This window comes from Pelodiscus sinensis, chromosome 1, assembly GCF_052426305.1.
Source record: "Pelodiscus sinensis isolate ZL-2025 chromosome 1, ASM5242630v1, whole genome shotgun sequence".
Taxonomy (NCBI): domain Eukaryota; kingdom Metazoa; phylum Chordata; order Testudines; family Trionychidae; genus Pelodiscus; species Pelodiscus sinensis.
Window position 1 is genome coordinate 253,378,914 of NC_143052.1, and position 26,767 is coordinate 253,405,680.

Genomic DNA, 26,767 nt, shown 5'->3' on the forward strand with positions numbered 1-26,767 from the left:
TTCTCATGGTACAGAAAATTCTCTGGTTTAGCACTAATCAGGTCTCTAGGGTGCTGGACTAGAAAGCTTCAACCTATGCTATTAACAAGAAAGCAAAACACAAAAATGAACTCCCAACTATATCTCATAAAAAGGTGCTCTGTGCCACTCATAGAGCTAACTAGCTAAGTTATTTTTTATGATCTCTGTGAGTTATTGATATCAGAAACATTGCTTTATGAAACAGATTACAGAAATACTATCTATGTTAAAGGACTGTCTAGCGGGTTTTATGTTTTTCCTCAAGCTTTGTTGTTGAATCTCTGTATTTTTTTTAGATAGTCTGAAAGACAAAAGACACAAATTGGATGATGGCAGGTTGAGTGCTATTGTGCTTAGAAGCAATCTCTGGTGGACTGTTACATAGAACTAAAAGAAGCCTTTAATTTAATATTTAAACTTGTGCTATGTAAATCCAGTGCAACTGACTAATCAAAACACAAATCTTTATAGAGATCTTCTATCTCCCTCTGAAACAAAGGAAAAAACGCTTAGAAATTTTCAGTGAATATTGGTCTAAGTCAACAAACACAAATACTTTTAAAGAGAGAGACAGATGAAGAGTGCTGTACCAAAGCTATACATTTATAATTGAGAAAATAATTATACCTTCGCAGTGCTTGACATTTCTGAAGCACTGTACAAACATTAATGAATAAGCTAAAAGTTCATACTTAATAACAATAAAAACAAATATATCATACTCATATATATCTTAAATGTCTCTGGACATCTCAATTGATAAGCAATACACTTTAATGGGAAACATGCGTTTATACCTTTTGATATTTATTTATTTTGATATAAATAATAAAAGATGCCAATCAAGGCTCTAGGAATCCTAACACATAATTAGCAATACAAGAAAACCCTAGTGGCACTAAAATAATTCATACAGGCATACTGCCAGCCAGCTGCCTTTGAAACAGCTCTTTCCCATACCATTATTCTGGGGACACTTCCCCACAGCTCTTGCAAAGCACATACGATAGCACATATGATTTTTTCAGAGTGCTAAACACCAAATTCAGTCTATGTGGTCCAAGACAACAGCACTTCAAGAGTGTAACAGTCTCTCATCTTATTTCATTTGTCAAAGATCATCCATAAACCAGGATGATCTATGAGAATGAAGATAATAAACAGAGAGTGCTTACAGGCCACCTCATCAATAATGGAGATCAAAAGAGTATTACTATGTCCTATCATTTAAGTAGCGATCTGTCATTGGAAGAAGATTCTCCTTGAGAACTCTCCAGAACTTCATTGGTTCTTAGAAATTAGGTTGTGGACTGTCATGCTTAGTGGGCAGAGGAAGAACTGGGTAGTAGATCAAATCAAGGGTTAAGACTGGAGTCAGGAAGCAGTAACTATACCAGGAGTTAGAGCTGGAACTATAAACTAATGGTCAGAGCCAGGATCAGGAACCAGAAGACATGCCAATAGTCATTCTTGGAGCCAGGAACCAGGGACAGGGTAAGGAAGCCAGTACTAGGAGCAATGTGAGGTGGCAGAGAATGGTCAGGAGCAAGGTGTGAGGAACAGACCAGGATAAGCCTAAGAGCAGAGCCAGAGCAAGATAGGAGCAAAGTGAGGAGCAGCAGATGAGGAAAGGATTGCAACTGTAGGTATGAACATATTGAATGGCCACAGAGCTTTTGCTGTATTTAGACACCAGCCAACCTGTACAATACATTGTATTGTTCATTATAGTTTTGACGGTGTACTTCAGTGTTTTTGCCTCACCACAGTATGGCTATTGTTTTTTTATTTGTAGGAGTGTACAACGTATACTGTTTGGGCCTCATTTTTGGAAGTGCTGCATGCACATGATTCCTCTTGACTTCAAATTGACAATTCTGGATGTTCATGCTTCACCCCTATAATGTACTGTGTCTGGGCAGACCACTGCACTCTATCACAGCGTATTGCTGGCTCAGGGACTGAGCCAGTACTTGGAATATTTGAAGTGCTATATGAACATTAGCTAAGTTAAAAAACAAAACAAAATGATTTCCCAGTTTGATTAATCTATTCTAGCATGCAATTTTTGTTAATTTAAGCCAAGATATTTTCCCTCAACCATGTCTAGATACCCTTTTGTCAGTTACATTAGATCATGTCCAAGTCAAACTTAATTGGATACATTTGAACTGAAGGAAAAGCAATAAATGGCAATTCAGAGTCTCTTTGCTAAAAGATAAGTTTTATTGATCTCATTAAGAAGAAAATTGCTGAATATTGTGACTTTACTAGAGCTACCGTGAATCATCAGATGAAGGCTTGTACTGTAAAACAATACGAACAAAAAACTTTGATTGCCATTCAGGAGAGATGGATTTTCTAGGACTGTGGAGGGATTAATAGGGGAATAAAAACACTTTACAACTTTTATAAAAATCTATATTCATCAGAATGCTTCAAAGATCAAAAAGATCTTGCAGAGCTTTTCCTTTCAGTTCAACCTCCCTACACTAAACTAGAAGGACTCTTGGACCCTCCAATTCCTACTGAAGAAATTTCTCAGGCTATTCAGTCTTTTAATAATGGCAAGACACCTGGGAAAGCAGCATTCCCATTCTAATTTTGAACATCTTTTGAAGAGAAATAACCCCCCAAGTGCTTGTGTAGATTTAATCATTTGCTTATACACTTGTCAGCAAGCTTTTTCCCTGTAATAGGAAGGCAATTAGCTGTGCACTAATTTATTATAAATAAAGCAAAGATCTTGTAAAACACTCTAGTTGTCAATGTCTCTCATAACTGTGACTATAAAAAATTCTTACTATGATCCTAGAGAAATACCTGCCACATTGATAAATACTGACTAAGCCGGCTTTATTAAAAACAGAGTATCATACATAAAACAGAAAAAGCTGTTGATTATATTTGGAATAGCCAGAGATTTATGGAAACCTACTGAAGCTTTTTCTATGATGCTGCAAAAGCTTTTAATAATCTAGTAAGGGATTTTTTTCATATGCCATATTGATCCATTTTATGAATTCATCTCCTACACTATACTTAGTCACAGTATTACTCTACATGTAAGAGCCTCTTTTAATCAGTGATAAGGAATGAAAAAAGTCAGAGAGCCTCAGATTAGGCAAAAGTGCATCGAAAGGTTGCTGTCTTTCCAGTGTACTGTTCATTCTGATCCCATGATCAGATTCTGAGAATGATGTAGAAGGCATACCTATGGGTGAAATGACTATAAATCAGCATGTAGGCGGTTGATCTGCTCTTAATTGTAACAAACCCAGAGTTATTTCTGCTGTAGACACTGCTCATAATGGAACAGTTAGTGAAAAGGAGGGGTTTTAATCCTATTTTTTAAACAGTTCAAAAGAACGAATTGATTTTTTCAGGACACAGCAGAGCAACAACTGCCCTCCCATGTGCAAATGATTTGCCTTCTGCCCCAGCCTTAACACTCTAGCCAGCATAGATAGCCAGGTGAAAGGTGGAGAAGTAACAATACTCCAAAAGTAGGTAAAATAACCTAATCCCTTCCAGAGTAAGAAGGGACTGGGACTCTTTCTGGGAGCAGCTTTGAGGCTCAATCCAGCCCAAGATATTGTTAAAGTGTAACTCTGAATGCTAGTACATGTTATTGGTTAACTGGTATGCGGTTAGACAGAGACAACAGTAACACTTATTAACAGAGAGGGCTGTACACCCCAAAGGATCCTGAAGCACTTCCACAAATGCCTGCAAACTCATAGGGGATTGTTTTTTCACCTGTAATATGAAAAACAGCAGCAATACAATCCTACAGAGAACAGTTTCAGGAGAGTCAGTGCAAAATAACGCTTGAATGTAACCAAGTCAAATGTACATGTCTGAGCTGAAATTAAGTAAAGCAATTAGAAGTAGCACCTTTATTATTTCAGAAGGTGTCCTAGCAACTCTAGTCAGAGGCACAACTTCACATCTCACCAAAAAGATATTAAGGGGAAACCTTTATTTGATAATATTTAGCCTTGTAAGGTGGAACTGATCCCAAAGCACATGTGCATGGCCCAGCACCGTTTTGAGATCTGGGCTGGCAACTGGGGAAGATGACCCAAAATTACATGACAGTAGCCCACAGGCAGTGTCTTCTAGAGGAGCCTGCTAAATCAGAGCTGGAGAGATCTCCTTCTGAGGACCCAGGGTAAGAGGGTATGTCTACACTTAAGAGTCCCAGTTTGAGGAGACTAAAGTGATGAGAGAACTAGAGAGGTGGGAGAAGAATGACCCAGATGTGCTGTTGTAGCGTTCTTAAGTATCATTGCAGACAAACTCTCCTTTGCCCTATGACTGCAGAGGTATTAATTAGCCATTTCATTTTGAATGGTTTCTTGCAATATGCATTAACTCCTTGGCTATGTCTACACTCCAGGCTTCTTGCGCAAGAACTGTTTTGCGCAAGAGTTCTTGCACAAAAGTTCTTACGCAAGAGCATGTCCACACTGCCATGTGCTTTTGCGCAAGAGCGTCCATGGCAGTGTAGATGCTCTCTTGCGCAAGAAAGCTCTGATGGCCATTTTATCCATAGGGGCTTCTTGCACAAGAAACCCCGATGCCCGTCCACACTGCCTTCTTGTGGAAGAGCTCTTGAGCAAGAGGGCTTATTCCTCATGGGGAGAGGAATAACTCTTGCGCAAGAAGCCTTCTGTTCTGACGCCTTACTGTAAATTTACTTGCACAAGAACGCACATGCAGTGTAGACGCTCCACATGTTTTTCCGCAAGAACATTTGTTCTTGCGCAAAAAGCCTGCAGTGTAGATGTAGTCCATATGTTTAACAGTCTGTTTCACTTTGCATTTAGCTGGGAGACTCTAATTACCTTTCCTAGACTGAAGAGCTCTGTGAAGCTTCAAAGCTTGTCTCTTTCACTAACTGAAATTGACCCAGTGAAAGATCTACCTGAACTCTCATATATCCCAGGACCAACATAGTTACAGAAATAGTGCAAACAACATTTTGAGACCTACCAGAGAACAGCCAGTTTTTAATCCATTTAACATGGTCCATGTCGATTTTAGATTGTTCTGGTTTTTTAACAATAAAATGTACTGAAGTTCCAATCAAACATCTAACCAAAGTCTAAGTATATTCAATCAAAATTATTACCATCATCATCAACCAATTTTACAATCTGATTTTTTTAAAGTTATCTGGTTACTTTGATCTATTTTCTATAGGCTAATGCTGATTCACATTCATTATACTATATAACCTTCCTTTAATTTTTTATTAATTGAGTCTCAGATCAGCTGCTCCACTATCTTGCCTAGGATGTATATAAAAAGACAGGACTATAATTACTTGTATCATAATATTTATCCTTTTCAAATACTGGCACAACATTAGCTTTCTTATAATCTTCTGGAATTTCCACAATGTTCACAGGCTTGTTGAAAATCAACACTACCATCCAGAGCAGTCCTCAGCCAGCTTTTTTAAAACTCTTGGATACAAGCTATCTGAACCTGCTAATTTAAAAATGTCTAACTTCAGCAGACAGACTTTAACAGCATCTACAATTCACCAACTGTGTCTTTCAGTGTTCTTTGTTCTGTATTCTGCACAATTTCCAGAGATGAATCCTACAATATTTAGCCATACACACACAATACATTGTTTACAAACCCAATCAATTCAAAGTTTATGTTTATACCATCACAGGAGAATAAACAGACTTGGGTAGCAGAATCAACTGCATCTGATGTTAAAATATTCAGATAAGAAACAGTCAGAGATTTAGAAAAAATTATGTAGAGATACTTTAGTTACTGTGTATTGTTTGCCTTAGAGATGACATGAATGAGATAACAAGATAAAAATATTCAACATGAGGAAAGCTATAAAAAGCTACATCTGGTCACTTTTTTAATGGGGGGGCTATGCCAAGATTTTGGCAAGTGGTGAAGGGCCACACTTCTATGGAAGGGGTGTAGGGTCTGGGATGGAGGTTGGGTGCAGAAGGAAGTTTGGGGTGGGGGACTAGGGTGCAGGAGGGGGTGTGGGATCTGAGAGGGAGTTTGGGTGAGGGAGGAGTGATGGCTTGGGGTAGGGGAATGGAGCGCAGGGTCCAGGAGGGGGTATGGGTGCAGGAGAGCATTCTGGCTTTGAGGAGGGGTGTTGGAGAGGGTGCATGGTCTGGGAGGGAGTTCTGATTGGGAGAAGGGGGAAGGAGGTACAGAGGGTTTGGATGGTGGCCTGGGGCAGGGAGTTGAAGGGGAGAGACAGGTGGGATGCTAGAGGCAGGCTCTGGCTAGGAGGTGCTAAACTAGATGGCTCCTAGCCAGCAGCTCTGCCAGGAACCTGAGGCAGGCTGGCTGCTGCAGTCCCAGGCTTGTGGGCTGGATGTACCACGTGGCTCTACTCTGGGTTTGGGTGGGGAGAGGAGAGGAAGGGAGGCTTCACATACTGCCCCTGCCCTCAACAAAATTTCTCAGCTCCCCCATCGACTTTCCTTACTCCTTGTAACTTGGTGGAGTAACTGGATCAATGGGGACATCATCAGCAGTCAATTTAGTGGGTCCTTATCAGACCCACTAAATTGAACCCTGGGAGATTAATTTCCAGAGCACTGATTTCAGGATAAGTGAATGCAAGCCTTAAACCCACTGTCTTTGTCTCCAACATTTAAAGTCCCCAGAACCAGAATAGTGTCTTCCTGTACATGTTCTGATCAACACTGACATCATGACACTCACATTTATTTATTTATTACCTTTCTGTTCAGAGCCACACCATCTTCACAGTCCAGTACAGCACAATCTACATTTAGAGATGAAATTTTCTTTATTTTTCTTTCATCATCTGCAGGTACATATAGCACAGCTCTCCTAGGTACATACTTGTGAGAAGGCTTGGAGTGCAAACCAAGTTTAGGAATATCAGCTGATAGCGGGAAACTTTTCCTGAAAAAAAAAACAGGAATTTAAGTTACATTCCTGATTACAACTTAAAAAATATTTAATGTGTTTTTTTAGAAGAGGATATTCTTACTGAGGTACAACTCCTCAGCTACTGAAACCAGAATCTATGTCATGAGAAACCGATCTTACAAAGAAATACATTAAAAAACTACACTGAAAGAACATTAAGGTTGCAAAGTAAAATATTCAAAAGTTAGGAAATGCTGGAGTTAGGGTGACCTGCCCCCTTTACTCCATCTTTTAGAGCAGTGATCACCAACCAGTAGTTTGGGATCTACTGGTAGATTTTGGAGCCTCTGACAGGTGATTCTAACTGGTTGGTCCCCGTGGCTATCAAGTGCTAGCTGCTCCTCCTCCCACTGCTGCATATCTCTGGCCCTTTGCCTTGGAGCTGTTCCCCCAGGAGTCTCCTGCTTGCTTGCTGTGCATAGCAGGGGAAGGAGAGGAGGGAGCTAATGTCACGGTGCCCCCTTTTCCCACCCTGTATCCTATCTCCACAGAGCAGAGAGGGGGTACAACAGGACTAGGAATACAGCAAGTTTGCTGGCTTCTTTTGGGAGTAGTGCAGCGCTAGAGCAGGGGTGATCCTGCCTTAGCCCCACTACACCATCAGGAGCCACCTGAGGTAAGCAGTGCCCAACTGGAGTTCACATCCTGAACCCCTACCCAAGTCGTGAACTGCCTTCTATGCCTCAAGCCCCTGCCTTAGCCCTGAGCCTCCACGCATTCAAATACACTTCCAGAGCCTGCACCTAGAACCCCCTCCCGCAACCCAACTGTCTGCCTCAAGCTCAGCTCAGAGCCACTTTCGCACTCCAGATCCCTTAATCCAAGACCAGAGTCTGCACCCCAACCTGCTGCCCCAGACTGGTGAAAGTGAGTGAGGATGAGGGAGGGAAGGAGGATGGAGTGAGCAGGGATGGGGTCTCAGAGGGGCAAGGAGCACAAAGGAGGTGGGGCAAGGATATTTGGATTTGAGGTAGATCTTGGCTTGCACTTAAATTCAAAAAGTGATCTCGCGCTTAAAAAGGGTGGAGACCCCAGCTTTAGAGTGTCTCCAGCCAGGCTGCTTCCTTTTATTCTTACTCTGTGCTTCTCACTCCTACTCTGTCCTAGTTCTACTCAATCCTAACCCCCTCAGGGTGCACCCTTTAGCCTGCTCTTATTCCACTAATTAGTTTGATTTTTCCTTCTCCATTTTGCCTGGGCGCCATCAGTGGAGGCAGCCAGAACACAACAGTAATTAAATCAAAACAATAAATAATAGAGACATTCTCTCTGCTCCCACTTGTGGCCCCTGATGGAATTGCAAGAAAAGCTCTACTCAGGCACTGCAGCCTAGGAAGGAGCATGTGCAATCCTGTTAGCACATAAGTTCTATGTGAAACATGGTCACAGCAGATGACATCTTCAGAACAAAACACTGAGAGCCATAACAAACATCTATTCACTGTATGCAACCTGCAATTTTCAGAGGCTTAAGACTTAGTAAACTTGAGTGGACACCACAAGGAACATCCATAACACTAAGCCTTAGGGCAGGGGTCAGCAACCATATATGGCTCGCAGCTCAAGCACAGCCTTGCATTGCTCCCCCCGCGATACAGCCTTGTGCCCCCCACAAGATTGGAGACAGAGCTGGCTTCCTGCAGGGGGTAGGAGACTGGAGAAAGCCCCAAGTCTCGCTGTGCGATCGGGGAAGATGCCAGAACCAGAACCAGATCTGTGCATACGCTCCCTCTCCTGGCTGGAGGACCAGACACGCTGTCTGGAGGCCTTTTCCGCTGTTTCATTGCCCAGAATCTGGCCAACGGAGCAGTGGGAAGCCATGCCTGGGACAGGGATCCTTAAAGCAGCGCGGGGAACAAAAAGCAGACCTGGCCGCCATCTTGCCTGAGAAGAACCCGCTGATGCCATGCCTGTGTCCCCACCCCTGCCATGAATAAAGATAATGTTGATTTTGTGTTGGACATATTTTACTTTATTTAAAATGAAGCCTAGCTAACAAGCCACCAATTGGGGCCCAACCCCCATCTGGCCTCAGCAGCATAACACTCCTGCACCCTCCCACATCCAAGCCTTGAGTACATCATACACACAACCCCACTGCCTGAGCCTCTCCTATACCCCAATCCATACTCTGACACCCCCACATCACTACCCCTCTGCTATAATACTCCTGCACCCCCACACACTCCAACCTTGTGCCGAGTCCATCATACACCCAGGGGCTCGACAATCTATGTAATCTACTTGCCCAGGGCAAGTAGATTACATCTGGGAAGAGCCAGGTTCGGGCGATCTGCACATACGCAGAACGATCTGCACATGCGCAGAACGCCAGACAGCACGGCTGGCGAGCGGGGCTCGCCGCGGCTTGGCGAGCCCTGTGTATGCATATATAATTTTTTTGTATATGAAGTTAGGAATATTATCTATGCATTTATTACAAACGTGTTTACATCTGGGGAACACGCACTAGGCATAATTCAATCAGTCTAGATAGCTGGCTGGGAAGGAGAACAATCGGTTTTAAAAGATGCTAATCTCCCACTGGGAAGCTTTGCTGAGCATGCTACAAACAGCCTACAAGTTATGGCTGCTATGGCCCTACAGAGACATGTGACCAAGTCATCTGATACTGGACTCCATCACAGAATACTAGTATTTTTCCACTGTAAGGCATGGGAACTAAAACTGGGAGACAAAGAGTTCCTGACATATGCAAAAGCTATTTAAGACATAGAAAAGACATCATATGGTTCTTCTCCAGTGACTCTCCACAAAAAGGAAACACCTGAAAAACAATGAATAAACGGGGGGAGAAGAATTGAACCAAGGCTAGAAGGGTCTCTAGTCTGTGAAAGGTATACCTGGGATTTTACACTGCAAGACCAGAGCAACTTACACTCAAGAATCTCTGCAAATTGCCTAAAACAACATGTAAGGTGTGAATTTGCTAGTCATCTTCAATTTCAGTATGTTTCAATATGTTCAACTTAGATTGATGTTTTCTTTTATTGACTAAAGAGACCTGCTTTGATTTGTTTGATATCTCTTATAATCAATTAAAATCTATCTTTAGTAGTTGAGGGAGTGGGTGAATACAGCTTAAGCTGTACCGTTCTCTGTGCAGTGCAAGACAGGATAATTTTGGAATTACTTTCCAGATAGGGTATACACCAATGAAGCCAGTTAGTGCCCAAACTCCACAGTCTTCCCATGCAGGGGCTGGTCAGAGAGCCTGTCTATATATTATTACAGCTGGGCGTGTCCCTACCTCTGAGCTGGTGAAAGTGTGAGACTGAGAATGTGTCACAGCATTACAGGATGAGTGGCATCCTAGGCTGGTGGGTCAGAGGTTGCCGTGGTACCCAAGTTTTATGCGGCACGAGGGTGGAGGAGGGGCAGAACCCATCACATTGCCATCTAGACAGAGCAGAGAACAATGCTTAAAGGCAGTAGCTGCTGGCTGGCTGCCCAGCTCTTAAGACAGTGTGGTGCCAGCAATAGCACAGAAGAAAGGGTGACAAAGTGATATTCACCAATATTAGTTTTCACAGTTGACTTAGTGCCCCTTTACCAGTTTTACTTCTGCACTACTGCTGCCACCCAGGGGCTGACAGCCACAGCTCTGCTGCCTTCAGCTAAATGGTTTTTGGGAAGGAGAAAGGCAAGAGCCCTGGCCAGGGCTGCCTCCCTCTAAGGAACTGGAAGGGGAATAGAGCCCAAGACCAGGTGCTCCCTTTACCCCTGTCTCCCAAGAGTACATAGCCCATCTACATGAGGCCCAGGCACCTGTAGCTGAGAGCTAGAGCTCTTAAAAAAACACACCCAACCAGCTCACACTTCCTTTGACACATTCCCACACCTTCCATGGGAGACCATCCCCATAGTTTGAGAAACGCTGCACTAGAGTGAGTCTCCTACCAAATTTCAGGTCCCTGTACCAAAGCCTGGAAGCAGTACAGCTTCTCAATGAAACAGTTGTACAAATCTTTTAACGTGTGCAAAACAACATATTTTCCCCTTATCACTGTTCATGGAAATGGCCAAACCTTTCCAAATTAACTAGCCTGAGGAGGACACCTACGGTATGTCTACACAACAAAGTTAATTCGAACTAACACATGTTACTTCGAATTAACTTTGATAGGCGCTACACTAGCGCTCCGCTAGTTCGAACTTAATTCGAACTAGTGGAGCGCTTAGTTCGAACTAGGTAAACCTCATTTTATGAGGACTAAGCCTAGTTCGAACTTACTAGTTCGAATTAAGGGGTGTGTAGCCCCTTAATTCGAACTAGTGGGAGGCTAGCCCTCCTTAGCTTTCCCTGGTGGCCACTCTGGCCAACACCAGGGAAACTCTATTGCCCCCCATCCTGGCCCCGGACCCCTTAAAGGGCCACAGGCTGGCTATGGTGCCCGTGCCAGGTGCAAGCCTGCCAGCACCCAGCCAGCAGACCCTGCACCTGGCACGGCTCGAGCCAGCCACCCGATGCCCCCCAGCCCTCCCCCTCTTCCCGGGACCAGGTTGGCGGCTCCCAGGAGCTTGCCCGGGACCGCAAGAGGCGGGCACCCGCCTGGTCTGGTGTGGACATCGTGGACCTTGTCCACGACCTCCGCACTAGGCACAGGAAAGTGGCCGTCTAGGGCAGGAAAGCTGCCAGCCTGGCCACCCAGGAGCAGGTGTGCATGAAAATCAAGGTGGTCCACTGAGACCCCCGACCCTGAGCTTACAATGGCCATACTGGGTCAGACCAAAGGTCCATCTAGCCCAGTAGCCTATCTGCCGACAGTGGCCAACACTAGGTACCCTGGAGGGGATGGACCGAAGACAATGACCAAGCCATTTGTCTCGTGCCATCCCTCTCCAGCCTTCCACAAACTTTGGGCAGGGACACCGCTCCTACCCCCTGGCTAATAACACTCCATGGACCCAACCTCCATGACTTCATCTCACTTTTCTTTAAACTCTGTTCTAGTTCTAGCCTTCACAGCCTCCTGCAGCAAGGAGTTCCACAGGTTGACTCTTTGCTTTGTGAAGAAGAACTTTCTGTTACTAGTTTGAAGCCTGCTACCCATTCCTTTCCTTTGGTGTCCTCTAGTCCTTCTATTATGGGAACTAATGAAGAACTTTTCTTTATGCACCCTCTCCACCCCACTCATGCTTTTATAGACCTCTATCCTATCCCCCCTCAGTCTCCTCTTTTCTAAGCTGAAAAGTCCCAGTCTCTTTAGCCTCTCTTCATATGGGACCTGTTCCCAACCCATGATCATTTTAGTTGCCCTCCCCTCTCCCACCCTCTCTATTCCCCTCTCCCACCTCCTTTTCCCAGTCTCCCCGATAAAGAGAGATTCTATAAAGAGAGATTCTATTTTTGACCACGTTTTCTTTATTTTGTACATCAGGAAGGGGGGCTAGGGAAGGGTAAGTGGAAGGAGGTGAGGGAGGAATGGGGTACGAGCCCCCGATGGAGAGGACTGGGCTGGCTCTGCGGGCTTCTGGGGGTGGAAGCTCTCCTGCAGCCCGCCAATTGCCTCCTCTCCCCAGATGGTAGCCTGCGGCAAGTGCAGCCGGTCTGATGGCTGAGTGCTGTGATATGCCCAGTGTGGGCACTCAGGGCACTCCAAGACAGGACTGCTTTGCAAGCGGGGCACCTCTGAGAACTCTCTGTCAGGGGTGGGGGTCGGGTCCCTTTAAGCACAGACCTCGGCTAGCCTGAGACAGCAGCTCCACGCTCTAAGTCCTCATCTGATGCCCTGCCGGCACTGCTTCCGGCCATCCTTAACCCTGGTTTAGGGTCCACTCAATGTGGACATGCTAGTTCGAATTAGCAAAATGCTAATTTGAACTAGTTTTTTAGTCTGGATCCGTTAGTTCGCATTAGCTTAGTTCGAATTAACTAATTCGAACTTAGTTAGTTCGAATTAGCGCTATAGTGTAGACATACCCCTACATGGAAAAAAAAATCAGCCTCAACAGTTACAGATGAGTGAAAACAAAGATTTTTAAAATGGCATAGCCTGAATAAAATGTGCCTTTTTCATTAGAAGGGAGGAAATCTCTAGAGTCCAGGACTTTCTCATTAGTGCTCCATTTTACTAATGTGACCAATCAGGTAGGTGGCCAGTTTTATTACACGGCACCTAACATGGGATTTGAGTTTGCAAGCTTGTGAAAAAAATACTTAGGCTTGTGTTGTCACCCTTAATAAACTATGGCTTTCTTTAAAAAAAACCTAACAACTATGAATAATGAAGCATGAAGATTTGTTCTCTAATCTTGCTCTGGTTATAAGATTTTGGGGAAGGGGAACTTTATGCCTATACTAGGACTCGCAGAAAATGCCAATGCCTGTTTCTAGCTGTTAAACTGGATTTAAATACAGCTACAATTGTTAAATGTTTTTCTGCATAGTATTCCATACATAAATCAATTAGTATTTCGATTTGTATCTGATGAAAAATAGTGCAAGTAATTAACCTCTGGAACAATTTACAAAGGATCATGTAAATTCTCCATCACTGATAATTTTTAAATCAAGATTGGTTATTTTTCTATATTTGCTCTGGGAATTATTTTGGGAGAACTTCCTTGGCCTATGTTTTACTGGACTAGAGGAGTTCATGATGATAATGGCCACTTCTAGCCTTGGAATCTATGCATTTATTAAATAAAAATGACAACTTAATAGAGACACAGCGATAATGAGAACCAGAGATGACAGATGCCAAACATGTCACCTAATAAAAGATTCTAGATACTGTAGTGATGGACATGGCATAAGAAGCTGAACAGGGCAGAATAAAAAGTATACTCCTCTATATAAGCTATGCCTAACAATGATGTTAGGCAATTGTGAAGCAAAGGGAAGAGGAATGAAAAAGAGACATCCAGGAGACATAGTAGATCTCCAGCAAGATGTGATTCATGCTTTCAAAAAGTTTGAAAAACCCTGTTGTAAAATATGTGGCCTATAGAGAAGACATGATGTAATGTGGTATAAAGGTTTTAATGGCACTCCTTTGGAATGAACTCAACAATTAACTCATGCCATTTCTACCACATATGTGCATTATCACACACATATACAGCATGTAGGAATAATATTAAGTCATTCATGTGACATGCAGAATATATAATCAAGATACAAATATCATTGATACATATACTTTTATATTTCCATTAATGTAATATCTTCCATATTGTTACTTTTTGATCACTCCAAAGCGCTAGTGTGCCAAAGAAGTTTGCTTCAAATTACATATAACTAAACCTTCCAAATGCTTGAAAATGGACACAATCAATTTAATCTATAAAAATGTCAGATACAATACTTTGAAATGAATAACAGTCCCTCTCAAGATACAGGACTATGTAGCACTTTAAAGACTAACAAGATGGTTTATTAGTCTTTAAAGTGCTACATAGTCCTGTATTTTGTTTCAGCTACACCAGAGTAACACGGCTACATTTCTATCACTATCCCTCTCAAGGACAGACTTTCTTCAGCTCAAGGCTGTTATATTCACAATTAAAACATGTTTACTAAAAATGTATTAAGAAAGATCTACTGGGATTTTAACTCTATGGACCACCTGAAAATTGCAACTATATCATGATCTCCCTCATCAGTTATATAATTGACCTTGGTAGACTGGCCTTTTAGCATGGAAGAGACTACTTCTGTTCTATTTTTTGTAATATGACTGGTAACACTAAATGGAACCTAATCAACAGGGCAGTTGAGCTGTTAAATAAAAATTAAACATCATTTATTAGAAGTGCTTGAGCTATCTTTATTCATAAATCTTTTCCACCTATGACTGCAGCAGCTTCAAGAAACATGCAGCGGGGATCTTGATACTTGGGACCTAAGTGACATTATTGAGATTCATACTCGTCTTCCAATTTTTTTGTTAATAACTAATGTTCCTTGTCTTATGGAGACGTGCAAATGATAATAGAAATTGAAAGAACTAGCACGGCTGCGAGTTAACTTTACTCAATCCCACTTTTGGGCAAGATATTCAGGATGGGGGATGATGAGAAGGAGGAGATGTTTAATTTTAAATGAAGATTAGAAAGAGCCTTTTTCAGTGTGACAGAGGTCAGTGAAGAAGTCTGCACATATATGAGGTGACAGAGCAATTAGTTTCTATTCTCTTTCTCTCATGGCTTCCACCTTTAATTCTCAAAGACACAAGGAAGTCAAAGAACTCAGACCCTTGATGTGTAACACTCCCATCTCTGTACCCTTACTATTTGTTTCTTTTTCTCTCCCTTCATGTATCTGATGTAGTGAGTTGCAACTCACAAAAGCTAATGCCATAATAAAATTGTTAGTCTATAACAGAGGTGAACAAAAGATCTGGCCTTCCAGCAGGTTGATCCAGCCTGCGGAGGCCCTGCGCCTGCCATGCCCCCAAGTCCTGATTGACCTGGGGGCAAGAGGGGGAGCTTGCAAAGTTTCCTCTGCCCTGCCCCCTCCCCTGGCAGGATGGGAGAAGACTTCACATGCTCCTCCTTCCCGTCCCCAAGCCCTGATTGGCCTGGAGGCAGAAGGGGAAGCGTGCAAAGTCTCCTCCCACTGCCAGGGGCATGGCGGCCTAAGGAAAACCTCTAGGGAGGGCAAAGACTTCACTCACTCCCCCACCACCAGACCAATCATGGTCTGTGGGTGCAGAAGCAGGGAAGTGTACTGGTCCTGCCCCTTCTGCTTGAGGCCCCACTGGACACTCCTGTTTTTTTTTTTTCTGATGGTATAGACAAGTAGCCTCTAAAGCAGAGCGACTCAACACACGGCCTGCACCCCATTTGTTTGCGACCTGCAATGCGATTTGAGTTTACACATAGCTCAGCCCGCAGCCCGCAGCCCGCAGCCCGCAGCCCGCTGCCCGCAGGTGGGATCCTTTGAACATAGCTGCCATTGCTCATTAAAAGTGCTGTCACAGGGGTGGAAATTGGGTAAATATTGTATTTTATTAATATCAGCAGAACTGACTTAAATGTGGCCTGTATGTTGTATAGTCTTGCCTTAATGTTTGTATTCATGCCCATCAGTGTGAAATAATCTATTTGCATATATTTGCATGCATATGCAACCACACTTGAGTTAGGCATGTGCAGTGAGTATCATCGTGGCCCCTGGGGCTTCCAAAGTTGAGTAGCCCTGCTCTAAATCATCCTTAATAACGATCTATTATTAATTGTTTAACCTAAAATAAATTGATAACTGTGAATAAAACCATAATCCCGAGCACACAGAGATGAGATGTAACACTTTTCAGACCTGTTACATAAGACTTCTTGCCAGCTGTAATTAAATAAAGCTATGGGGCCAGGTAGCTTCCCTTTATATCTTCAGACACCACATATGTTATTCAGCACTGATTCTCTCTGAATACAGCACACCATGATATAGCTTCTAGAAAGAAAAACTGTCATGACCTTCAGACCAGATTTAGAAATTGAGAGTCAACCGTCACCACTTATGAGTTTAAATTTTCATTTAGACAGTTCAGCAGTGTGACACCTGAATCTAAAGAAGCAGTGGTGTTACTCCATTTAAAATACCATCACCTCATAGTTTTAAGACTGAGCCTTTTGTTAACCAGGGACTACTGGAAATTTCCCTTAAACTCTTGAATCTTGGTGCTCCATTGGCTCAGTGTATGTTTCTTAAAACGCATTTTATTTTTACAAATATACTGTCAAGTTATTTAGGCTTAGTAAATCTAAAACAAAATCATAGTTTTTTCTTTTAAAAGCTGTTGCAGGAAAATGGTCTCAAATGATAAACATAATTACAGATTCTTTTCCCTATTTTCTTGTAAAAAGATAACATGGCCAAAATGAGCTCATAACATATATGTTATGGCATGACAATAAGCATTTTCACACATAATTCTTTTTGATGTACAGTACATAGGTTTTGGATTTTTCCTCTCCAGTAAACTCCTTGTCTGTTTTCAAAGAGTATTTTCCCTGCATAATCATATGTTCATTTTATACTACTTAAAAAGATGGTGAAATTTTGAGGCATAATGGAACATCTTTCATTAGGGAATCTACCTATATATTTCTTTAAAAGAGATGATGGCAGGAGTTAGGCCCAGAACATTGCCTATGTTAACATTTTAGTGTTCTATTAGCAAATGTTTCAGTTATGTCCATTTTTGCAGATGTTTTGAATTAACAGAAATATCCGTAACAATGAATAATCATCACCATCTTAGCTGAGCCCTATTATTAGCCTCAAGAAAACTGAATCACATGCATCTCTTTGAATGGATAGATATTTTCTTAATTATGTAAACCTATGAGTGATTGAGCTTAAACCAAACAAATGGACATATTAAAAGGAGTTGGCTAACAAACTGTAATTTCTTTTAAGTATATCCTAATGAGTATATACTTCTTTAAATATAGTATAAATTATAATTTATAAATTATAAATAGCATACATTTCTTTTAAGTCTATACAGAGGCAGCAGTGTGGGATGGCAGCAGTTCCTGTCCTCAGGGGTCCGAGCGCCTCATGGACAGAGGCTGCTGGGGAGGGGTGACAAGGGAGGGCTGCCGTGAAGCAGCATGGGTGATGCTAGTGCTGGCCATGGACAGAGGCTTCTGGGGCAGAAGCCTATCTGCAGGGCCCTCTGTCCATGGCCATCACCAGCACCAGCACCAGCACCACCATGGACAGGGGCTGCTACAGGAGCAGCCTTTGCCTAAGGCCCGCTGCTGGCAGGGGCTGCTTCATAGCAGCCTCCCCTTCCTCTCCTTCTGCCATGCTGCTGCCTTCATCAAGTAAGCAGCCTCCCCGGCTGCCCTTCCCCTCCTGCTGCTGCTTTCGTCAAGTGAGCTGCAACCCATGAAAACATATGCCCTAATACATTTATTAGTGTTTAAGGTGCCACAGTCCTCTTCATTGTTTTTACACACTGGGTGTAGTCTCATGAAAGTCAACAGCACTAGTACTCACATTACACAAAGTCAACCATGTGCATACATTTTTGCAGGGCAGGACCTCTCTGTGTTTCCAGTCCTTTCCTATATTTATTATTCTAGACCAGAAGTTCCCAACCTTTTCCAGATGGGGACCCATTCTGACAATTCAGGAAGACTTGGTGACCCAAGGCAATTCAAAAATGGGGGGAGGAGGGAGGGCAGAGAGCCACCTGGGAAGACACTTGGCGACCCTTTTGAAATGTAATGGCAACCCATATTTGGGACCCAACCCATAGGTTGGGAAACCTTGTTCTAGACCAAGTGAATCCAGAAAGCTGCTATGCTATAATGTGTCTACCAAATGACAGACTGAAATGGCACACATCTAGTTCTGTAAGCCTAGACACCAGTGCTAGTCTAAGTTTGGGGATACCATTTCAAAAAAGCCTGGATGAGATCATTCACATGAGACAATTCAGTTCACATGAGACAATTCATAAAAATAAGTCATATTCAGCACTCTTGGTGCAAGTTTCTGAACTTTTAGCCCTGGTCTACACCTTCAAAATAACCCCTGCCCCCTGAAGGTCGAATTTATAAATGCAGCATCCACATGACCAAGCCCATTATTTCAAAATAATGGGCTGCAGAATTTGAAATCTGTAATCCTGCTTTTCATCAGGAGTAACATTAATTCCAAATTAGTTATTTTGAAATAACAGTAGTATGGATGCTCCAGTGCCGCTATTTCAAACTAATGACTCTGCAATGCTTCCTGGGGCACTAAGTCTGAGGTAGCACATCCATATTAATGGGGCCTGCCCCAGACTAATTTTGAGGCTTCCTCGTAGTGTGGACTCACAAGTTCGAATTTGTTAAATCAGGAGTTATTAACTCAAATTTACTCATTTCAAAATATTGGCCCTAGAGACATAATCATTGGCTATGTGCAATTCTATACATTCAGGATGGTCAAGTTGAGGGGTTCTGAAAACCAAGATTAAAAAACTTTGTATAATCTAGGCGGCCTAAGAAAAACCATTTACATTTTTTCCTGTTTGATTTTAAAAATATACAGAGTAAAAATAACAATGAAACCCCCCCAAAAGAAATATTCTATTTCTGGGTTTACTTTGTTTAAATTATCAGGAATTAACTGGCAAATAATTTATCAAAGGCACAGGCAAAGGAAAATGATATGACATTACAAAACACCACAATTTGCATAGTAATTCCTTCCAATTAAGAAAAGAAGATATACATTGTTTGTTATAAACACCAGTGGGCCTTGTGCAAACACTAACAGCTCACAACTGAGCTAAGCTAAGTATTTGTCTAATCTAAAGAGTTTTATTGGTACAGCTGCAGCACATGAATTTTATCACACATACTAATAATCCCAGTTATGGTACTAACATTTTAATCATTTGTTCTGCAGGCTTGTTTCTCAAACAATTAGCACTAATGAATGGCCAGAATACCTCAGATCATATATGTCTAATTGCAGTCAAGAGCAGTTCTTGTCTGCATGTACATTTCAATTTACCTCTGGGGATAATGTTTGTTAATTGTATTTCTTTATATAGCAAGTGAAAAAAGGCTGCTTGCTCAAAAAGAGGCTAAGTGTTCTCTTCTTTCCCTTTGTTCCCACAAGAAGCTAAAGTCACTTCAAGAGGTACTTAATCCCATCATCCATGGTTACAATTGCCTTACAGCATCAATCAAAAAGAATCTGAAGTAAAATGATGCAGCTATATTGTGTAATTAAAAGCAATTCAGGTAGTTATTGCTTCGGGCACTTTCCAGGTCCAAATACTTAAAATAGCACTGCAGGGATTCTAAATACTGTAGTGTTTTAAATTTGGTGAACTACAATATCTCACAGAGGAAGGGGAGGAATATGCAAAAAATAAATCTCTGCTAGTGTGTATTGTATAGGAAAAGAAAAGAGGAACAGTTAACGTTTGAAGTGACAATATCTACGATTCTCCATATAAAAGGAAAATAAAAATATCAAAAAGAGAGAAAAGGAGAAAGAAAAGGAATAAAGTTTTAAAGAAAAACAAATTTCCTGCAATTGTTAAAAGTGAACATGGAAAAAAAAAGACCAAACCACTCTTTAATGGGAAACAGAAGATCACTTTACAAGCTGTAAAATCAGAATGCAGGACTTCTGAAAATACACATTTGTCCTAACATAAGGAAATTCAGGGTAAAGTTTTTTTTTAAAGTTATGTTAAAAAGGCAAGATGTGTGATATTTACTTCCAAAAACATTTAGAACTTTCCTAAGGTATTCTACTTAACAAATACCACTATCAGAGATCCAATTATGCTTAAATAAAAACTAAGGGATATCAACATATCAAACACACAGCTTTACATTTTGATTTCTTCCTTTGTTCATAAACAGATAAGGGCATTTCTTTGCTGTTTTTTTAAACAAAGAATACACTTTTTCTCTCTCAAAATATAAGACAACAGTTATTTGTTTTGGAAGATTAAAAGAGACCAGATTTTGTGGTTTCAAATCTTTGGAAAATCAATCTTTTCTAATAAATAAAAGTATTTTGAAATATGTATGATTTTATACTAACACATCAATAGGCCTGATTTGATCATAATATAAATTAAGATTAATTCCACTCAAGTAGAGGCAGTTACACAAGTATAAAACCCCAGTAAGCAAGACTGAAATCAGGCTCAGGCTCTTCTTAAGCTTTAAGATGTTTAAACTATAAACCTTAAACATTTTTTCCAAACCAATAACCATATACATATATATATGTGCACAGTAAAGGGGACACCGCAGTGGACTCTGAAAAACAGCTCCAACCAACCTAATGAATTTAGAAATTTAAGCCTCAGAGCTAGTGGCTCTGGATCTCAAAAGAATAGTTTGAAGCAAGCCACTGTAGAGCAGCTACCCATTGAAGAATAAGGCATGGTAATGCTTAAATTGGACAATTAATAAAAATAAAAAACTAAATGAAAGTCACAGAATTTTTATTTTAGTTTATAACTTTTTTCTCTCACAATAAATCCAATATAAATCATGTAGCCAGAAAACAGAACCTTACTGAGAAAGAAAAAAAAAGAGTGAACACAAACCAGAAGCTAATTAACAAAGGCTTAAAATAATAGACCCCCTAAACAACAAAATGATAAAAGGGTATCATAGGTTAAATAGTTAACCAAACCTACTCCTCCCACCAGCCCCAAACCTAAAAAATGACCTTTTATTTACCCCATCATGTTCTTTCAACTACATTGACCCTGTTGTTTAGGAACATTCAGGGCTCCATCATTCTTCAATAGTTTGGACTGAAGAAGACCAGTTTTTATTCTACTACTTTAAAACAGCTAAAAATATTAATAACAAATAAACACTTTTGATGTATACCTGATCGTTCATTTTCTTTTAAACTGTGACAATCTTTGAATAAATCGCCATGTCAATAAAGCAGCATTGAGTTTACCTGTGCCACACATACTCCTTTCACTTTTAGCATTACTGAACTTTTAGGTTCTTTGGGACACTAATTTAGTTGCTTAATGAAAAAAAACCCTCTGAATTTGTCTGTCACAGATTGACATTCACATGGAGACATTAACAAAAGGAAGGTGTAGTTAGAATAATAATTTACTTGACTGGAATATCTGAACTTAATTTCTCATCACATGCAATATAACATTAAACCTTTATTTATGTATTTTATTTATTTACATAAAATATGTCCGTCTCTTTCCATATTTTATTAATATCACTCTACATGTCATTTTATCTGTATCATTATAAAGAAATATTATAGAGTGTTTGCTTGGGAGAAATTGCTGAATGATATAATACAGTTTGATCTCAGTAGTTTGTGATAGATTATTACAACATTTTTAATTTAAATGATTTCTTATTTACACATAAATGTCACAAATGTATTAAAGAAAGGATTATGTAGGTTACCTCTAAAAAGAATGTATGAACTTTTACCAATAAAGAATTATTTTGAATATATTTTATTGTTATTTATTATATACCGACATTGTGCTCAAAACCATACAATACAAAGACAAGAACCCTGGAATCTTAAGAGGCAGAACTGTCAGAACATATGGAAAGATCCACTATAAAGTTCTATCTTAGGAGGTTGGCCTATACGAAATATAGAGATATAAACGCTTGCATTTCCACTGAAAAGGGTTCATGTTTGTTGACTCTGCAGAAGTGATTTTTGAGAAGTGGTTTCCTTTGTGCATCTTTAATCAACTCTGCCCCATTAGCTCATTATAAAAAATGTAAATTCTCTGCTCTGGTCAGTCTTCTGATACTTCCCTTTCAAAATTCTGTTAATAATGTTTTTACATCTATGAGTATATAGATTTACACTTTCCCCCTCTTTTGTACACTGCACTTCTCTGTTTAGTCAAACCTAGTCCCCAAAACAGATTACAGAGCTCTTTCACTTCTTGCCATTGATCCAGCTGTGCACGCATTGACAAAGTCAAGATCAAGATCAAGATTTGAAAATTCAGTGCTAATTACCGTGATTACAATCTGAGTCTCAAGCAGCCAAAACTTCCAGAAGAGTTTAGTAGTAACCTACTTAAGAATTAACAAACAAACAGAACCCCTTACACATTCAACAGAATCCATGAAGTGCCATTCCTGCTTTCAATACCATAATGCTGGAATAAAGTGACTATTCACACCCCACCTCCACCTCTACCCCCAAAAAACCCCCACAAAACTTATGCAGGTTAAAAACTTTAAAAAACCCAACCAAATGGTCCTGCAGCACCTTTGAGACTAACAAAAATGTAGATGGTATCATGAGCTTTCACGGGCACAACCCACTTCTTCAGATGAAAGTTCATGATACCATCTACATTTTTTATTAGTCTCTAAGGGTATGTCTACACTACAGCGCTGATTCGAACTAACTTAGTTCAAATTAGTTAATTCGAACTAAGCTAATTCGAACTAACGCATCTAGAACTAAAAACTAGTTAGAATTAGCGTTTTGCTAATTCGAACTAGTGCGTCCACACTGATTGGACGCAGGGGCGCATTTAAGGGCAGCTGAAACCGGTTCCGGCAGGGCATCAGGTCAGTAGTTGCGTTGTGTGGCTGCTGTCTGAGGCTCGTGCTTAAAGGGACCCCCCCGGACAGCCGGTTCTCAGCTTTTCCTGCTTGCTTGCCAACCTCGCCGAGGGACAGCAAAGTGTTGGTCTCTGAGCCTGTCTGTGTCGGTGCTTCCCTTCGGGGGGGCCGCCGCAGGTGGAAACATGAAGCCAGAGCTCGCCCTGCACCTTCTGGTGCACTTTCTGGACTTGCTGCTGCAAGCCTGCCAGCAATGGCTCGAGGCTGCCTGGCACCTCCTGGTGCACGTCAGCCCCCTGCCTCTCCGCCTGGCCACCCTGGGGGCCGTGGAGGAGCCGCGGCGGCGCCCCGGCACCGGCGTGCCCCGCCGCATCTGGCGTCTGGACACCAGCAGCGACTGGTGGGACTGCATCATCCTGGAGCGCTGGGAAGACCGACAGTGGACCCAGAACTTCAGGATGAGGAGGAACACCTTCCTGGAGCTCTGTGAGTGGCTCGCCCCTGCTCTGCGCAGAAGGGACACTCGCATGAGGCCCGCCATTCCCCTCCAGAAGCGGGTGGCCATCGCTCTACGGAAACTCTCCACGCCGGACAGCTACCGATCCCTCGGGAACCAGTTCGGCGTGGGGAGATCCACCGTCGGAGCGGTGCTCATGCAGGTACGGCACTCGTCGGCCACTGCGCCAGGGGGGAAAGGGGACTGCAAGGAGGGGATGGGCCGCCCCAGGGACAAAGGGGGGGTGGGAGGAGGCGAAAGCGCCCCGCACCGGAGGGGTGGTCTGTCCCAGCCGTACTACACGCCGCCAGGGGAGTTGCTTCTGGGAGTGGGGCGCAGGGCACTGCCAGGGCACGAATGCTCCCAGCCACCCGGGCGCCCCACTGATTGGCACTTTGCTGTGTCTCTCCGCAGGTGGTCAAGGCCATCAACTGGGTGCTGCTCCGCAGGGTGGTCCGCCTCGCCGACCCGGACGCCGTCATCCGGGGATTCGGCACCCTCGGCTTCCCCAACTGCGGGGGGGCCATCGACGGGACGCACATCCCCATCCATGCCCCGGAACACCAGGCGTCCCGTTACGTGAACCGCAAGCGGTACTTCTCCGTCCTCCTGCAGGCCGTGTGTGACCACCGGGGACAGTTCACGGACATTAATGTGGGCTGGTCTGGCAAGGCACACGACGCCAGGGTGTACCGCAACTCCTCCGTGTGCCAGCGGCTGCAGGACGGGACCTTCTTCCCCGACCGCCACATCAGGGTCGGGGACGTGGACATGCCCATGTGCCTGGTGGGGGATGCCACCTACCCACTGCAGCCATGGCTGATGAAGCCCCAGGTGCTGCGGCTGTGGTGAAACAAGAACAGCGGTCAATTACCCCAGGGGCCCAGGTGTGTGAAACCCAGCCCCCCTCTGCAAGGCCAGGGCCCCTGCAGGATCCCCAGCTGCTGCTCTGTGGTGGGCAAGGCCCAGGCGCACAGTCCCTGGGCTCCCTCTCGCCCCAGCCCCCCGTACACATAAGGGGAGCATGATGGTACTCACATGTGGATGCCTCCCCGGCCTCGGACAACACAGGCGAGCGGCTCTGTGGGGTGCCTCGGGGGTCCTGGGTCCTGGGCAGGCTGCCAGCAGGCTCCTGGCTCTCGGAGCCCTCCTCCTCCTCCTCCTCGGTGTCTGGGAGCGGTCCCTCTGCCCCGGGGTCTATCACCTCCCGAGGGGCAGGGACGGCATGAGCCCCCAGGATGCAGTCCAGAGCCTGGAAGTGGGGGCACGCCTCCAGGTCGGCCCCTGGCAGGCAGGCCCAGGAGTAGGACTGCCGCAAGTCCTTAATTTTACAGCGCACCTGCTCCCGGCTGCACTGGTGGCCCCTGGCAGCCAGGCTGGCAGCCATGCGGCTATACACTGCCGCGTTCCTGTGGCTAGTGCGGAGATCGTGGACATTGGAGGCTTCCCCCCAAACCTCGATGAGGTCCACGATCTCCGCACTAGACCACGCGGGCGCCCGACTCTTGTGGCCCCGGGCAGGGTCCTGGGAGCCGCCAGGCTGGTCCTGGGAAGAGGGGGAGGGCTGGGGGGCATCGGGTGGCTGGCTCATGGGGTGTCAGCTGCTGGGTGTGCTGGCACGGGTGCTGGCAGCCTTGCAACTGGCACAAACCCCATAGCCAGCCCGTGCCCCTTTAAGGGCTCCGGGGCCAGGAGGGGGGCATACGAGTTTCCCTGGTGTTGGCCAGAGTGGCCACCAGGGAAAGCTTGGAAGGGCTAGCCTCCCACTAGTTCGAATTAAGGGGCTACACACCCCTTAATTCGAACTAGCTAGTTCGAACTAGGCTTAATCCTCTGGATTGAGGTTTACCTAGTTCGAACTAAGCGCTCCGTTAGTTCGAATTAAATTTGAACTAACGGAGCGCTAGTGTAGCGCCTATGAAAGTTAGTTCGAACTAACGTCTGTTAGTTCGAATTAACTTTGTAGTGTAGACATACCCTAACATGCTGCAGGACTATACCTTGTTTTTTAAGTTTATTTTCAGTTAGGCTATGTCTACACTGCATGCTTATTCTGAAATAAGCCATTTTTATTAAGAAATGTTTATTTTGAAATAGCGCCTCTACATAGAAAGTGCCCATCATAATAGCACTGAGCTATTTTGAAATAGAGCTTCTACACTCATTGGATGTTGAATTGCACATAAGGCCACCCAGAAGCACTTCAGGCAAGGCATCATGAAAGCACTATCTTCCCATAGCTGCTGCCTGAGGCTATCTAAAGCTCATGCTTAAAGGGACCCCTCTGTAAAGTCCAGTCTCAGGCTCTTCTCCTTTGCCTACCTCCTTGAGGGACAGAAAAGCCTTTTCTCTGTGTGCTCTGGTTGCCCTTGCGGACACGATAGCTCTCTCGCCATGGCGCTGGACCTTTCTCCAAGCAGTCAATGGCTATTATGTCTCATGCTGCACTCCTGGTGCAATTACTGTAGGCTGCCCTTGTGGCCCTGCAGGAAGAGGACCCCCAGTTCATTGTGGGGCACCTCCTCTCCTCTCTCCAGAAGTGGGTAGCTATTGCTATCTGGAAGCTCGCCATGCTGCACTGCTACCGCTCCGATGAGAACCAGTTCGGTGTGGACCATCAGGGCCGTGGTCATGCAGGTATGGCCCTCTCATGTTATTGTCCCAGGAGGGTGGTGAACTGCTGGAATGGGGCTCTCTAGGGAAGGGGGGAGTGGAAGCTCCCTCCCTGGAAGGTTTTTCAGTCCCGCCCTCACAAATTCCTGCCAGGGGATGGGGCAAGTTGGGGTTGCTCCTGGTGTATATGTATGTATGGGTGGCGGGTTAGGTTCAGGGAAGTCCTGAGGGTCCTGGCAACCCTGTGATTCTCTGTGTGTCTCCTTCTACAGGAGGTGTGGGCTATCAATACCATCCTTCTGCATAGGCTCATCATCCTGGATGACGTAGACACGGTAGTTACTGGCTTTGCCGCCATGGGCTTCCCCAACTGCGAAGGGAAGTGGGGGGAAGGCATTGACAGCACCCACATCCCTATATGGGCCTCCGACCACTGGGCATCCAAATACATCAACCAGAAGAGGTACTTTTCTGTGGTGCTGCAAGCCCTCGTGGACCACCGAGGTTCACTGATATCTACTTTGGGTAGTCGGTGAAAGTGCATGACACATACATCTTCCAAAACTCTAGCCTTTTCCAGAAGCTGCACACCGGCACTTTTTTCCTCAACCGCAGTATCAGAGTCAGGGATGTGGA

The 26,767-nt window shown here is 43.6% G+C and overlaps 1 protein-coding gene across 2 annotated transcripts in view; it reads right to left on the reverse strand.

The window, feature by feature from the left end:
* CLYBL (citramalyl-CoA lyase) overlaps positions 1-26,767 on the reverse strand; it is a 260,497-nt gene that overhangs the window by 99,462 nt on the left and 134,268 nt on the right. For both annotated transcript variants that reach the window (XM_075918756.2, XM_075918755.2), the window contains exon 2: positions 6,765-6,954. In XM_075918756.2, coding sequence (XP_075774871.1) covers positions 6,765-6,954 — 190 coding nt within the window. The remainder of the gene's footprint in view (positions 1-6,764; positions 6,955-26,767) is intronic.